Below are 17,283 nucleotides of genomic sequence, written 5' to 3' on the forward strand. Positions count from 1 at the left end.
ACAGCAATCTGGCACACTAACTGTACTGTTCATATTGCGTTTTAGATGACTTTCATTATTTTGGGCCATAATATGATATAATGTAACTTTCTAAAGTAAAAGTTATATTGATTATGTCTGAGACTATTAAAAGCAATAATAGTTACTTTTGTATGCCTTGAATATTTTTATCTCCCTCAGTGAATACATACATATAATTTCCTATATTTGTAAAAGAAATACACGTCATACCATATTAAATTCCATTTTTCAGCACTTTGTTGATGGCAGTGTGGTTCTGTACCTGGAACATTGAATGTAAGCTTCACAGTTTACCTTATCCTCTCTGTAATATGATTAATTAGAAAGAAACAGTTCAAGTAGGAAGGACTGATGTACAACGTAAGTATCAAACTGGTCAGCGTTTGATATTAAACTAATATTCACACCAGTAATAAAACTATTCACTATATACATAAGAAATTGCTATATGACTTTATAACGTTACAGCTAAAACAAGCTGCTTGAATTCACTACCCTACAAGTACAAAACGTATAGTAAAATAGAAAAGAATACTGTTAAACGGAGCAGATCTGCAACTGCAGTACTATTACATCTTCTAATAATACTATTCATTATTCTGCACCTCACATTTTTCAAAACTGCATTGGCCTATGCCCTTACACTGTGGTTCTCCACGTTAACAAAATGACAGGAGCTTTTGGTTACAATGATCTGCCAAGAAAAACAAATGTACATAGCTTGTGCTATAGAAAAAAAAAACACAATTCTTGAAATATGACCAGATTAGGATATTTAAACAAAAAAGGTATTAACAAAATATTGATTGTGAAACATACGTTGCAGTTTCTTTACTGTAATGTCAAGGACACTGATTTATGGTTTCAAATATGAGATAAAATCCAGGAATTATATCTGTGATTTTTAAGTGTAATTCCTAGTCATTAACTTGATTTCATTATGTGTGTGTGTGTGAGTCTGTGTGTCTGTATGTTTGTGTATATATATATATATATATATATATATATATATATATATATATATGTGTGTGTGTGTGTGTGTGTGTGTGTGTGTGTGTGTGTGTGTGTGTGTGTATAGGCATGTGTGTACAAAATAGATACATATTCTATGCAAAAAAGTTTCAGTAAAATGGGATAACGGTATTATTAGCAAACAGAGAAGAAATGCAGGTTGTGGGGGATCAGTGTTTTGGCATAAACATGCTAAATTCCGCAAAAGGTTGGTGTCTTTACAATTATTTACTCCAAGCATATGATTTACCAGTATTTTCCCCAGTAAAATGGAAAATTTATGTCCCTGTTTATAGTCATTCCCTGGGATTCAGAAAGATCCTTAACACTTATGTAAATTACCTACCACAGGTAGATCAATTTATGAAACAATGAGAAAATGCAAATCAGAGACAGGTATGGCCACAATGAGGAAGACCTCATTATCATCTCATTATCATATCTCTAAATCACCCTTGTTTAATGTTAGCAGTCTCTGTCTAGACTGCAGTATTGTTCACCTTGCTGATCTATGTATTGCACTGCCAAAGGTACCCTCCTGTACTCACACAAGCATGCATACATTCAGTCACCCATACACACACACATACACACACACACACAAACAAACGCACACGCATCTGGCATCAAACAAGCCCCCAACATTCAATCGCACATACAAAAAGACTCAACCGCTCACTCATAGTCATGCTCCAACACACACACACACACACACACACACACACACACACACACACACACACACACACACACACACACACACACACCACACACACATACACACACACACATCCAAACTTTCAATCACATACCTGCTGCCCCAGTGTGATCACTCAGCCAAACACACACACACACACACACACACACACACACACACACACACACACACACACACACACAACATTCATCCAGCTTCATTCATGGCCCACTCACTGAACTTGCACTGTGACTGCTTCCGTAGCAATGAAAGGGTGATTGCTCTTATTTGACCATGTTAGCTTTTTTCTGCCAACTGTGCAAATTTTCACAGCTGAGCAATTCTCTGAATTTCTTGGCAGCATAAATAGGGAGCTGCTGGCATTTCTGAGAGGGAGCACATGGCTAATAAGCAATAGCTACTCCCCTGAATCATATCATCATTGTGCTGCTTAATCAGTGGGACCACCCTACATGCCCTAAACTCCCTCTAGTAGAAAACCACAGCAATACTTGGTCTATGAATCACAAAGGTTCAACACTAGGAAAAGTATTCATGTTAAGGGTTGACTGTCATGGTAAGCCTTTCTGAATTCTAAATGGGGTTTTGAAATTCTGTGAAACATTTTGGCATTTCTTATATACTTTTTCTGTCATGTTTTTTTTTTTAAATCCAAGAAGACAGGAAGTACAGAGAAGTATACCTTTCTATACTGTTTCTAGAATAATGGCACTTATAATGTAACACATGATTTAAAAAGCACAGTGAAAGGAATTAAAAGTGGCAAACTAGAAATTTTCCTGATAAGACAGTAGTTGTGTTTCTACTACAAGACTGTGTTTTAGAAGAGATGTAGAATTCAAAGACATGAACAGTCTTTAAAGGATTATATTTCCTTACCACTGAGCTAATTGAAAATGTCCCAGCACAGAATATACAAATAAAATATAGACCCAGAAAAGGTAAATTACATTTCCCAGTGCCATGAGACGTTTAGGATAGGCAGTCTGTTCCCATTGTAATGTAAATTATGACTACATTTTGTGTGCCAACATTTTCAATGTCTGCATTCTGGATGGGTCACTTCCACTGGTGAAAGTGACAATTTTTCATTCCTGTGAGAGGACAGGATCCAGGACATTCATTCAGGTAATGGTCTGGCATTGGCAAGCAAAGCATTGTCCCATTACTGGTGGATACTGATGTAAATCACTGTGGCACTTTCAATAATTCTACAGGAAGAAACTAGAAGCAAAATGATGGGCTTCCAGGCTGATTAAACAAAGGCAGGACATGTACCGTCACCACAGGTTCACAGCCCGGCAGTGACAACACATTCACCGAAAGTAGCATAACAAGGAAAATTTATTTCATAACCTAAACAAAGCAACCCAATTTAGTATTAACTATAGGAATCTGTAAACAATGCTCGTGATTAGGTGGTCTCAATATGTCTCAAAGGCAAGTCAACTTGGACAATTACACTAAATGCAATAAGTACTGGAAAGAACTTAGCACACGGCATAGTGAAGGGAGGTGAATTCTAAAATGGCAGCAAGCATAGTTATTCCATTGATGTTGTCAAATCCTACTTCAAACATGGCTGCAGACAAGGGCTTTGATAAAAAATCTGTTACAATCCTTTGTCAATTATTTTAGGCAAGGAAATTCATGCACACCATTATGTTTAGCAGTACTGACCAGCAAAACCTGAAAGTCCATATTATAAAAGGCCACACAAATTGATAACTGTGGTTAATTGATTAAGGAACTTAAGTGAACATATTTGCTTTGGATGCCATAGTAAAGGGCATGAATAAACGTGGACTTGATGAAGGAGCTAAGGATGTGAAGACTGTAACCTAAAGATGCTGGAAATTAATAGAAGTAATGCTGTAGTTGTCATATGACAGAAGACACTGCTCCTTAAGCTTACTAATATACAGTGTTTGTGATTGACCTTCTCCAGTCTGAATGACATGGTGTGCCCACTGTATTGTAGCCAGAAAAGAGGTTAATGTTCTTTATAATACTTTAACATTGAAAAACATTATTTTAGTAACTGCTGCTAATCTTTTATATAAGACAGTCTTCTAAATCTGGAGATAGACTTGAGCATGCAGCTTTCTGCCAATGTGTACAGAGAAGCCAGCACGTTGTTGATTCTATGTTACTGGATAATGCAGTTGTTTTTGACTTATTGTTATATTTTTATGCAAAATGAGAACTAAAGAGGTGCATTGTCCATTGTTCTAAAAGAACTGTAAATCACTTAAAATGTCTCATTATCAATCGTTTGTAGAGTTTCAGACATCTTCCTATACAAACTGTTTGTCTGGGGTTGCATTTCTTGCTTTTGGATAGTTCTTTGCATGATAGCTTGACTGCTGTTTTCTTGGCCAGGAACAACAGAGGAAGGCACCGCCCATGATGCACAGAGCTGCACCTGCCCAGCCCACAAAGAGAGCCTGACCAAATTCATACCTGCAAGAGTAAACAAACAAAATGAAGATCTGAATATGCAGAACAAAATATCCATAAGAACTTGTTCTGGAGCTGTATTTATTACTAGTTACTTCTGTTCAACTAACAGCCAAAAAAAAAATAGAAAACATGTATGTGACTGCTTCATTATGACATAGATCTGAATAAATAATGTAACATATACATCTCTCAAAGCTGTAAGATTGTAGGTTCAGACTTGACATTGGTCACTGTCTATGTGGAGTATGGATGCTCTTCCCATTGCAGGTGTTCTCTCAACCACCCCCCCCAAAAAAAAAAAAAAAACACTGACTGACTGTCTACTCTAAATTATTCAGATGTACTGTACTCACCTTTTCACTTGGGGCCCAGGTCAAGAAAAAGGTCATAAAGTGATTAATTCACATATCCAGTTAAATTATTTATTTTATTTCTCTCTATATATATCTCTGTCTCTATCTCTGTCAATCTATTGTGCTGTCAGTCTGTCTATCTATCTGTCTATCTCTCTACCTATCTATCTAGTGACCATTTGTTGCTCAGGTTAGTAGACCGGTGTAAGATCCTTTTCAGCCACTTCCTGCGCCATATGGCAACATGCAAGGCAACAAGATACAGTGTTCTGTAATAGAAGTTAGTAAGATAGAAAGTAGTCTAAGCACTTGAGAAACAAAATAAAAAAAAATAAAGTAAAATGTACAAGATCCTGCAAAAAGATACATAAGTAGCATAATGTTAGAACGTAAGAATTAAATATGTCTAGGAGAAGAGCTCAAGTTTAACAATAATTTGAAGAAACGTATGCACAGAGCGGAATGATGACAAAGGAAGCAATGTATGGAGAGTGCTATAGATGGCAGTATATATACAATGTATGGAGAGTGCTATAGATGGCAGTATACACACAATGTATGGAGAGTGCTATAGATGGCAGTATATACACAATGTATGGAGAGTGCTACAGTTGGCAGTATATACACAATGTATGGAGAGTGCTATAGATGGCAGTATATACAACAGTCAGACTGTCCAGCTGTACACAGCATCTGTTACAACCCAAGGAGAATGTCCAGCTGTACACAGCATCTGTTACAACCCAAGAAGAAGACCGTGACATGTAAAATGTGAAAACAGCACACAAGTAAACAAAATATCTGACACACCTGTTAGGGTTCATCAGCCTCCTCTAAGTATTCCATAATGTGATGTAATGGGATCCTATCTCACCTACATTCATAACTGATGGGTTCGGAGCCGATCCATCGGCTCCGACTCGGCCACTATATAGTAGAACGAAGTCTCTAATTGGCTGGGCTACCCCTTATCCCAGAATGCACCGCACCTGCTTTCCCAGATCTCGTTTGCCACTTTTCAAGCTAGACGTGGTCTCGACTTGGCTGGAGCTAAGTAGTTTTTGATTATTTTTTTTGGTCTTTTGACCTAGGGTTTTCTTCACAAATTTAACAAACAGCTGTTTTAACAGCTTTACGTGTGTGTGTTAACCTTTTTTGGTGTGATTGGTATTTCTTCTATTTACCGGGCAAGGCCCGTTTAAGTTAGAGGGCCCTTGCCCTTATTTGTGTGTGGATATATTGAATTTGTCTTTTCTGTACGTTCGTTTTATCGGGCTAAGCCCGTTTAAGTTAGAGGGCTTCTGCCCGTTTTTGTGTGCTGTATCTCAGGCCAGTCCCGTTTTGAGTCAAAGGGCTCGTGCCCTACTTAAGGTTGTTTTTCGTTGTGGTAAAACAGTTGTGTGATAGTATGTCGAAAGAGCAGAAGTCTGGTTTTAAAAAGTACACCAAGTGTAACTACAAAATGTCCATTACTGATAGCCATGCTGTTTGTGTATATTGTTTAGGACCAAAACATTTGCAGGAAACATGTAGTGTTTGTCATGCTTTTTCCTCTAGGGTCCTTAAAGAACGTAAAAATAAATTGATCCTTAAGGGCCTTATTAAGCCCTCCTTTGAGGAAGCTTTGGCTTCTCCTTCCTCTCCAGCTTCTAAAAAGAAAAGGTCGTCTGCTCCGACCAGTCCGTCGGAACCGACTTCCAAGAAGCATAGGTCGACCTCTTCTTCCTCGGCTCCAATGGCTTCAGAGCCTCGGGTGGAAGGGTCTGCCTTGATACCTCTTTCCTTGGCTCCATTGGTGTCAGAGCCACAGGTTGGGGGATCGAGAGGTGAATCACCTGCTTTGGCTCCTTTGGTCTCGGAGCCGTTGGAGGTGTGCAGCTCAGACTCTGCTCCCTCGGCCCCAAAGTCCCCTTCAGCGCCGATGCTTATTCATACGGTTCCGGATCCGGTGCCGATGGTGTTGGAGCCATTTCAGAGCCGGTCCCCTGGTCTATCGGAGCCGAGAGAGAAGTCGTCTCGACCCCCATCTATTTCCTCTAAATCCTCCAGGTTGTCGGACTCAGATTTGGACAGAGTTATCCAGAGGCTTTTCCAGTCCCCGGTTTTTGCAAAAATGGTCTTGGCTCCAGCCCACATGGCTCCAGAGCCGGTCCCTACTTCGACTAACCCGATTCCTCCTCCAACCTCCTTGGAGCCGTTGGAGTCGGTGATGGTAGAGCGGAGCAGAGTTGTCCAGTCGGAACCGAGACTCCCTCAGAGTTTCTCTGTTCCGACCATCATTCCTACCCTGTCCTCGGTGTCAGGGTTCGGTACCGGGACTTCCTCGGTCGGGGCCGAGGGGAACACTTTGGAACTGGTAGCTTCGGTGCCTAGTCTCCCCCTCGGAGCGTCGGCCGCAGGGATTCCCGGTACCGTCGTGGTCTCTCAGCCGGTGTCCTCTGTAGAGTCTGGAGGTCCGGCTTTTGAGGCCATGAGTAGTGTGCTGGCCATGTCCTTGCTGGCTCAGCAAGTCTCTACCTCACCATCCCTAGACTTGGGAACTGGTGCTTCTGGTGCCCTTCATTCCCACGACAATGGGGCCCCAGGGCCTGAGGATACCCCCTTGGGGGGTTCCCTTCTCCCGGGAGGTCCTTCTGAATCTGCTTCAGATGAACCTCCGAGAAAAAAATTGTGCAAGAGGAAGCACATTGACTCCCAGGATGAGTCTATCACATCAGATACTGACCTCGATGATGCGGAGGGGTCCCCAAAATCATCCTCGGATGACGTCTCATTCTCAGATATCCTCGAGATCCTGAGACAGAGAGGCGATTGGCAGTCCAAAACCCCTTCCGCAGAGGAGTCAGTCTTCCTCAAGGCTTTTGGGGCCCAGCCCTCTGCCCCCTGGGTGTCTCCACCCTTCGATGAATTACTAGATTTAGTGTCTCGAAGGGTGTGGGAACACCCTGACTCTGTGGAACCGGTGCCCGCCAGGCCTAACAAGTTTCTCTCAGCCCCTCCTCAAAAGGAATTTTTGACTAAAGGAGTTGCAGTAGATGCGATGGTGGTGGCATCTGCCACTCAGCAGGACGTGGCAGAGGCTTCAACGTCTATTCACCCTCCTAATAAGGATTCCAGGAGCATGGATAGGTATGGGAAGCATACCCTTTCTTCAGCGGCCTTTTCCCTGCGGGCGCTGAATTATCTTTGTCATTTTACCAAGCTCCAAAGGGACCTCCTCAAAGAGTTAGGTGAGTCTTTTATGGGTAATCTTCCTGAGGTGTTAGCCCAAACTGTTGGCGCCCAGATGACTACCCTATCTTCGATAGTCAACTCGTCCATGAGGCTCATATCTTATGCGGCCGAAGGGGCGAGTAGAGCAGCGGGAACAGGCGTGGCTCTTAGAAGACACGCCTGGTTATGCTTGTGTCCCTTTGCGGAGGCCTTTAAGTCTTCCTTCACCGACGCCCCCTTTGATGGGTCCTCCCTGTTTGGACCCAAGGTGAAGGACACACTGACTCGGTGCGAGCAGGAGGGCAAGACCTTGACTGCCATGGGGGCACGTTTTTCCTCTCCCTCTAGACCTTACCCCAAGGCCCAGAGAGGAGGGAAAATGTGGTTCAGGAAATCTCAAAGGTCTTTCCCTACTCCACCGAGTGATCCCCACTCTAGAGGCAGGGGGGGGATTCAGGAAGATGCCACCCCAGAGGCGGCAGAGGTCCCCATAACTCTGGAGACCACGATTCCTTTCGTGGTCCATCCTACGTTCACCGTCCCTGAGACGTGGCCCGACTGCGCATCTCCGGAGCCAGTCGGGGGTCGCTTTGCGGAACACCTGCAGGCTTGGGAATCTATCACCAAGGATCAGTGGGTGCTCCGAACCATAACCAGAGGCTATCTTATCCCTTTCATCAAGATCCCCCCTCTTCCTATCATGAAAATCCCGGATGTGCCACCCAGTCAGCGGGATCAAGCAGCGGTCGAGGTTTCAAAGCTGCTAAGAAAAGGAGTCATCCAGCCTGTCCCCGATGACCAGATTGGATCAGGAACTTTCTCAAGACTATTTTTGGTGCCAAAAAAGACAGGGGACTTAAGGCCCATTTTGGACCTCAGATCATTGAATCGCTTTGTAAAAAAATCCAAATTCCGAATGGTCACCCTTCAGTCCATTCTCCCGTTATTGGAGAAGGATGTCTGGATGTGCTCCATAGATCTCAAGGATGCTTACTATCACATTCTGATAAGTCAGGAGTCCAGGAGTCATTTACGCTTCCGCCTGGGAGCCAGTCATTTCCAGTTCCGAGCACTGCCCTTTGGTCTCACCACAGCCCCCAGGGTGTTCACCAAGTGTCTGGCAGTAGTGACAGCTCACTTGAGAAGTCTAGGATTCCAAGTGTTTCCCTATCTAGACGACTGGCTCCTTACTGCCACCTCCAAGCATCTATTAGTTCGGGCGCTTATGACCACAGTCAATTTGGGTCATTCACTAGGGATCACGTTCAATTGGGGAAAATATGTGCTGCAGCCATCTCAGCGTATTACCTTTATAGACGCAGAGTTAGACACAAGAAGAATGCGGGCATTCTTGCCGGCAGAAAGGATTCAGGTCCTGCAGTCTCAGGTTCAAACCTTGTTACCCAGATCACGAGTTCAGGCCAGACTGATTCTGCAGTTATTGGGCACGATGGCCTCGACTATTCTTCTAGTCCCCTTAGCCAGGCTGCACATGCGGGTGCTGCAATGGCTACTGTCGGTTCAATGGTCCTTTCAGGAACTCCCCTTGAACCATTTGGTCCAGATTACAGAAATTTGCCGTTGGGACCTACGTTGGTGGCTACGTCGGTCCAACCTGGACCAGGGGCGACCCTTTGCCCTTCAGCCTCCCGTCACCACGGTGACCACGGACGCCTCCCAGATAGGGTGGGGGGGTCATTATCTGGACAGGTCTGTCCAAGGCACGTGGCAGGTTCACAGAACGCACTTACATATCAATATCCTGGAAATGAGAGCGGTGCTACTGGCGTTGCAAGCACTTTATCACGCTCTTCCCCGGGGTACTATTGCGATTCTATCCGACAACATGTTGGTAGTCTAGTACATAAACCAGCAAGGCGGAACCAGGTCCTACCCTCTTTGCCGAGAGGCCATGAGAGTGTGCCATTGGGCGATTTCTACCCAGCGTTTCCTAGTGGCAACGCACATTCCAGGGAAATCCAATGTGATTGCAGACAGGCTGAGCAGGACTTTCCTGTTGCCCCAAGAGTGGTCCCTCAATGACAGGGTGGCTGCAAACATCTTCACCAAGTGGGGCCTTCCTTGTTGCGACTTGTTCGCCAGCCCTCACAATGCGAAATGCAGGGAGTTCTTCACGCTGACTCCCTCTCAGGGGCAGACTCCCAGGGACGCTCTAGCTCACAGTTGGCCCCCGGGTCTACTTTATGCCTTCCTTCTGGTTCCCCTTCTCCCGAAGGTAATACAGAAGGTGATTTCTATAGGAAGCGACATGATTTTGATCACTCCACACTGGCCTCGTCAGGTTTGGTTCCCCTTCCTTCTGAGGTATGCGGTGGAAGGCCCATGGTTTCTGGACATGGTGCCCGACCTGTTAACTCATCAGTCAGGACAGTCTCATCCATCCCTCAGGTCCTTGAGGTTTGCCGCTTGGTTACTCCACTTCCAACCTTAATCAGAGATAACTCTCTTTCTCCAGACGTCATCCACATTTTGTCCTCTTCTCACAAACCTTCTACTATTAAACTGTATTCCAGTAAATGGAAGAGGTTTGCTCTTTGGGCCCAGCAACGAGGTATAGATCCATTTACCGCCCCAGTACCTCAGGTTTTAGAATTTCTGGCTTCTTTGTTTTATTTGGGCTCTTCAGTTTCCACAATTAAAGTCCAACTGGCAGCTATCTCTAATTTTCATGTCTCTTTTGAGCCTTCCTTAATGGCAAACAGGCTTTGCAAATCTTTCCTTAAAGGAGCATGGCTCCGTCGGCCCCCAATAGCCCATCCTGTGCCCCCTTGGGACCTGAATATGGTTCTAGCTTCTTTAACTGCCCGCCCCTTTGAACCAGCAGCTACTTGTGATATAAAATTTCTATCTTGGAAAACCGCCTTTATGGTGGCAATAACCTCTGCCAAGCGGGTCTCAGAGCTTCAGGCTCTCTGTTCTAATCCTCCTTATTTGATTTTTCACAAAGACAGAGTGTCTCTCAAGTTAAATCCCTCTTTCTTGCCCAAGGTAGCATTCCCCTTATGCATTCAACAATCCTTGGAGCTCCCTGTGTTTTTTCCCAAATTCTCCAATAGTGCAGAATATATTTTCCATCAGTTGGATGTTCACAGACAACTGCATTTTTATTTAAGTAGGACCAATCAGACATGAAAGTCAGATCAGCTGTTTGTGTCCTTTGCGGAAAATAGGTTGGGTCAACCAGTGGTTAAAACCACCATAGCCAAATGGATTAAAGATTGCATCTCCTTCATTTATTCACGGTCCGGCAAAGAGCTACCATTCCCAGTCAAGGCTCATTCTACCAGGGCAATGGCTACTTCTGTAGCATTCCACTCCAAATTATCGATAGATGATATCTGTGCGGCCGCTACCTGGACTTCTCTGCACACCTTCATTTCTCATTACAAGATAGATGTGGCTTCTCGAGGTAGAGCTTCCTTTGGTTCCACAGTTCTCAGGAGTGTTTTCCAATGAGCCACCCGGGATTTAGGTGCTAGGGATGCTGTCCCATCAGTTATGAATGTAGGCGAGATAGGATCCCATTACATCTTTTAGTTATGTACTTACCATAACTTCAGATGTATGGGATCCATCTCGCCTACATTCATACGTACCCGCCCTCCTTCCCCCTTCCCATTGGATTTAGAGGGAATGTTGTTACTTACTGAGTTTTTCTCTTGAAGGACTTTAGTTTGTTACAGTTGCTGGTATGTTTCTGTGCCTGGATGTAGGTATGAAAGCGAACAAACAAGATCTGGGGAAGCAGGCGTGGTGCATTCTGGGATAAGGGGTAGCCCAGCCAATTAGAGACTTCGTTCTACTATATAGTGGCCGAGTCGGAGCCGATGGATCAGCTCCGAACCCATCAGTTATGAATGTAGGCGAGATGGATCCCATACATCCGAAGTTATGGTAAGTACATAACTAAATGTTTAACTTCATATGAAGGTATTTGTCATGAGAGGGCAAGATATGTTCTAGGTAGTGCAGGAGGAAATATGAGGGAAGTGATGTACAAATTAAGCAGCTAAAAACTGGGGGATAATATGTTTGGAAACATATTTATTAGTTACGTGACTATAGTATGAGAAAATGATGTCCTAAAATAGTATTGATGTGATCACCCAAAATGAAAACAGATACAAATTAAGAGAAGAATGCTGAAGGCAGTTCAGCTGCATCAGAAGGCAAATATGTACTACTGGCCAAAAATGTAGCTTGTCGTACCATTTCCTAAATGCTCAGGCAGCAATCAGATTTTGTTTACATAACATATAGGAATACAAGAATGTTAACAAAAGATGAGACAGAGTTAGCAACTAAAGAATTAGAAGAAATGGGGCAACATTCAGAACATGGTCCATACTGCTTAGCACACAAGTGTTCCAAGAAATGAAGGGGAAAAAGATCAATTTCATATTTAAAGAAATATGCACAGTATGGTTGGAAAAGGGTTGTGTGACTGTTTACTAAGTAAGCAGGTGATGTACATTACGTATGCAAATGAACTAGACAGAATGAGTAACATGACTGTTAATGTTTAGAGACAGATGGGCTATATGACATATACAGCTGCCATGGGTGCACAGGAAAACCTCTTCCACCCCCACTGCTACTGCTTTGGACATATACAAACATATAAAGCTGCCATCATAGATCAGCAAAACGTCTTTATGTTTCTTAATCATTAGCGAGGCCAAAGCCTAGAGGTGCTTCTGCAAGAATCTTTCTTCTCTGGAATGGTCCATAAATTTCTCTCTTGTTTGAAACTTGCTTCGTTATTATAAATTATCATCAAAAATATGAAGAATAGTTCCAAATGTAATTTAATTTTAAGTTAATAGAGTAGAGGTGAGAAAAGCAAACATTCCTTTAAGTACTTTTTCTTTTCAGAGGATGACATTAGAAACCACTTTGAATGTAGTTGCATATTAAGTGTAACAATAAAGAATGTCATAGTTCTGCAGTCCAAGTGCTGTTGTTTTCAATGATAAGTTTAGATTTACATCTATAACTTAAACTGTAATGTCTGTAAGAAGAGCTCTTGTTTTTGTACTGTCCTGTATTATCATGCTGGATGTAGAAATAGATGATCTACTGCTAAAAGGCTTTCTCTGAACTTTTGACAACTTAGGAGTTTTAATGACCATGTAGACCCAGCTTCTGAAAAATCATAATATTATGTCCCACACTGCTCATTGCAGAACCCCAAGTATGCAGCTCTGTGTTGTACTTATTCTTTGTCATGTATCCTCAGGCAAGGATTCTGATTCAGGTAGCCATATGAAAGTATGTAGATATAAATGGATAAAGGCACAGTACCTGCTAAGTCCACTGGAATGTTTTCTGGTCCATGTGCAGCTGCCCAGTCTATCATTCCTTCCCTCTTTGAACAACCAGTTTTCTCCAGTATTAATAGCAGCGGTGGAGATCAAGGCTGACACTTTGAGACTATGAAATGATATTGTAATCATATACAACTAGAAGTACATTTCCACTTTGTCTCCAATCATATAAATAAGCAGTGATGTCAGCATTTCCTGTTGTATTTTGACTAATTTATATTGATACCAATATATTCTAATTATCTAATGGAATTCTTTTGTACAAAGGAAATCTAACACTTTCAACCCTTGGAAATGGCAGTATTGTATATAATATCTCATCCGATGCCTCCTAAATCACTGTTATCAGAATTCTATGCTGCAACCTAACTCCTCTAGTCATTAAGCAGCAGTGTTTTACCATATGGCAAAAGTACTTTGCTGCAGAACTCTTGCGCATGCAAGGAAACATGCTCTCTGTGTGCAATGCATGCACAGGAGTCATGTTTACTGATAAATGGAATGCTGATTCTAGCAGAACAATACCAAACTAAGGACAGATCCAAAATGATAATGGCATGGGATTCCCATTTACATAATACAAGGTATTATAATGCTTAATTATTTGTTAACTTGGAAAGTGAACCGCTCCGTCATGGACCTTTTTCATATAGGGACATTGTTATATACACAATCAGGCAATTTTTTTTATTGCTTGGGTAGGAAAATGAAGAAGGAAAACCCACATAGGCAGAGAGCAAGTATGAAAACTCCACAAAAGACAGTGATTGGAAGTCAAGCCTCAACACTGCACCACAAAGCAGTAAGAAGAACGTTTTCATATCTATGTCACCACACTACATATTAGATTGTGTATTATTATTGTTATATATTTTATATTAATAGTAGTCTGTATACTGTACCTTGTGTTTACAGGAGCGAAAGCACTGTAAAAATCCCTGGCAATTTTATTGCCATACCATGAAGTACCTATCAGAGCTGAGAGACCTAAAGAAAAGACATATAAGAACAGATGCAGTGATGCAATAAGCAAATAATGTTTCTTAAGTATAACCTGTTATATAACATTTTGTAATTCTGTTAGCTTTTTTTTTTCAAAAAAAATCAGTCACTTTCAGCATAATTCTTGAATGGCTTACTCAAGGCAAAAAAATATATATATATATATATATATATATATATATATATATATATATATATATATCTATATATAGGTATAAATGCAGAGTATTATTTTGAGTCAGTCCTACATTTGTACAGATTTATTACACAGCAGTAAAAGTAGGTTAAAATAAATTATACGGTGACTGGCCATTAATATTCTAAAACGAGCATGCTGATTGGCCAGCCCAACCAGCATGCCCGTTGTAAATCCGAGAATAAACCAATGGAAAAAGGTCCAGTCACCTGGACATTTTTCCGTTGCTATTGTCTCTAAGTTTTATTTATTATTTTTATTTTTATTTTTTTAAACAAAAATAAAAAAAAAATCTGTAGTCCTGACTCCGAAAATACGAGAGAGACAGCATGGAAAAAATACTAGGAAAATCAGATACGTTATTTAAAACTAAAGACACTTACCTGATTTTCTTTGTATTTCCTCCATTCTGTCTCCTTCCTGCCCCTAAACTGTCCAAAACTTTTTTTTATAAAAAAAAAAGAGAAAAAGAAACAGAAACAAAAATGGAGCAACAGAGACCTTCTTTTCACCATTGCTTTCTTTCTAACACACTGATGTACTGGGTATGCATGGGAACACAAGTCCCATAAGCATGCCCAGTACATCAAAAAAAGGCACCAGGATATTACCAGCCACAGAAGAACAGTACGGTGCCGTTATACAAAGACATTATTTAAGAAAAGTATTTTTTTCTTAAATCATGTCATTGTATAATAGCAATAACTAACTCCATGGTGTGGTATATTAAGATTTACCCACGGATGGCATTATTTAATCACTCAGGGTTTGCCATCGTGATTAAACCACACCAACCATGGGTAAATATTAAGGGTCTATATCACTCTGACGAAACTGCAGAAGTTCAAACACCATATGTTCAAACTTCTAACCTCAAAGTGCAAAACCATCGAAGGCTTAGAACAGCGATTTTTTTCCCAGGAGAAAAAAAACACTGTTCCAAGAAAAACACACGCAACACAAGCACACCAAAAAAAACAGCAATCCACATACATACACTTAAAATCCTACATCTAACCCTACACTAAACTGTACATACACTACTATCTATCCACTTACTTTAACCCAAACCCTAACCCTAAGGTCCGTCACTATCGCACACTCACCTGAACCGCGCCCTAACCCTAACTCACCTATCCCGCCCTAACCCTAAGGTCTGTCACTATCGCATACCCATGTCACCCGTGCCCTAACCCTAACTCACCTAACCTATGCCCTAAACCCTAACATCCGCACAATCGCACACTTACCTGAACCCAACCCGTAACTTTCCACCACAGTCCTGAAAATAGCGAAGCCACAGAAACGGCCCACCGAATTCTTTCCCTGGGAAAGAATTTGGTGTTCCGCGGCTTCGCGATAATCAGTTTTCAAACTTTACAGTTTGAACATATGGTGTTCAGACTGCTGAAGTTTCTACAAACTGATAGGAATCCAATCTTAATATACCACACCAACATCGTCGGTTATTGCTTAAATAATCTCCTGCATATCAGCAATGCTACATCTCCTCTGCCAGTCATACTTTTTTGTCACAGTTCAGCCTGTTTTGCTCTGTGTTTCCTAGCTGAGTCTGCCAGCTATCAGACCTAAATCCATAAGGCTACCTTGGTTTAGTTGCAAAGAATTCTTGTGAGGCAATTAAGAATTACATATGTAAGTGAGTTCTGGAAGTCAAATGCATCAGAGATACTAATAGAGATATTAATTTAGAATTAAGAGAGATTACTTCAAGCATCAGTACATACTAAGATCAAGATAAAAAGCCCTCAAGCCAAGGAAAGCCAATGCTGCTTTAACGCTCTTTATTAAGACAAAACGTTTTCGCCCCTGCTATGCAGTAAGCTTCATCAGAAACATAATAAAAAAATACGGCACATTTTTAAATAGTATAGACATGATGTCATTTCCTTAAAAAACAGTGTAACCAATAAAACAACAAGGGAAAGATATTCATTTAAAGGAACAAGAAAAAAAATTTCTTGAATTAAAGTAAAATTACATTACATCAAGGAAGAACATTTGCCTTAAAAATAATACATCTAAAAATAGGGTAACATTCATATACCATGGAAAAATACCCAAGAAAAAGGTATATAAAATATGTATGTATATAATAATTATATTATAATTTACTACATAGGGAAAAGAATAGGCTATCTCTGATAGCTTTTATATCTAAGTAAAGAAGAGATGTTACAAGATTCATTTAGACCAGGGTAAGAGTAGGCATCAACCCCAATTTGCCACTCTAATTCCCTGGTCTCCAAAACCAATGACTGTGGTCCACCTCTAGGACCCAAAGTAACATGTTCGATTCCCATAAATTCAAAACTGTGACCTATGTTATTGACAATATGTTTAGATAAAGCATTATCCAATCTTTTATTTTTTATTGCATAAAGATGTTGATAAATCCGGTCACTAAATTTACAATCAGTTTTCCCTATATAAAAGCAGGGACAACAAACACAGAAAGCAGCATAAACAATTGATTTCGTGTTACAGTTAATTCTTGAATGTATGTTATATTTCCTATTCCTAATTGTAAACGAACTACCAGTTCTCAAAAATTTAAATCTATTACAAAACCCACAAGGACCATTTCCCACTTGTCTAGTAGTTGGCATGGAGTGAGTGGACCTTTGAAGTAGTTCCTTTAAATTTTTCCCCCTTCTGTAAACAACAGAGGGGGAAGGACCCAATTTTTGAAGTAGAAAGGAACTATTGTGAATAAAGTACCAATTCTTTTTGATAATTGCCCATATAGTACCAACCTCTTTGCAAAAAGTTACCACAAGGCTAGTACTAAAGTCAATAGGTGATTGAGTAGTGGAATCATTGATGTTATTAAGTACTGGGCATTCTAAAGCACCTGTAACTGGTGTGTGGCCCGTAATTATCAACTCGTGGGTATGAGTAGTTAACAGTGGTTTATAAAAACCAAAGGATCTTTTA

At 41.2% G+C, this 17,283-nt stretch overlaps 1 protein-coding gene across 1 annotated transcript in view; it reads right to left on the reverse strand.

Annotated features, from left to right (window-relative positions):
- Positions 1-1,893: 1,893 nt before the first annotated feature.
- LOC122800888 (claudin-1-like) overlaps positions 1,894-17,283 on the reverse strand; it is an 85,393-nt gene continuing 70,003 nt past the window's right edge. The window contains exons 3-4 of the mRNA XM_044070222.1: positions 14,030-14,114; positions 1,894-4,213 (exon numbers count right to left, since the gene is read on the reverse strand). Of these exons, the coding sequence (XP_043926157.1) occupies positions 4,048-4,213; positions 14,030-14,114 (251 nt within the window). The 3' untranslated portion in view covers positions 1,894-4,047. The remainder of the gene's footprint in view (positions 4,214-14,029; positions 14,115-17,283) is intronic.

Source organism: Protopterus annectens, chromosome 4.part1, assembly GCF_019279795.1.
Source record: "Protopterus annectens isolate FY-2018-M chromosome 4.part1, PAN1.0, whole genome shotgun sequence".
NCBI lineage: Eukaryota > Metazoa > Chordata > Ceratodontiformes > Protopteridae > Protopterus > Protopterus annectens.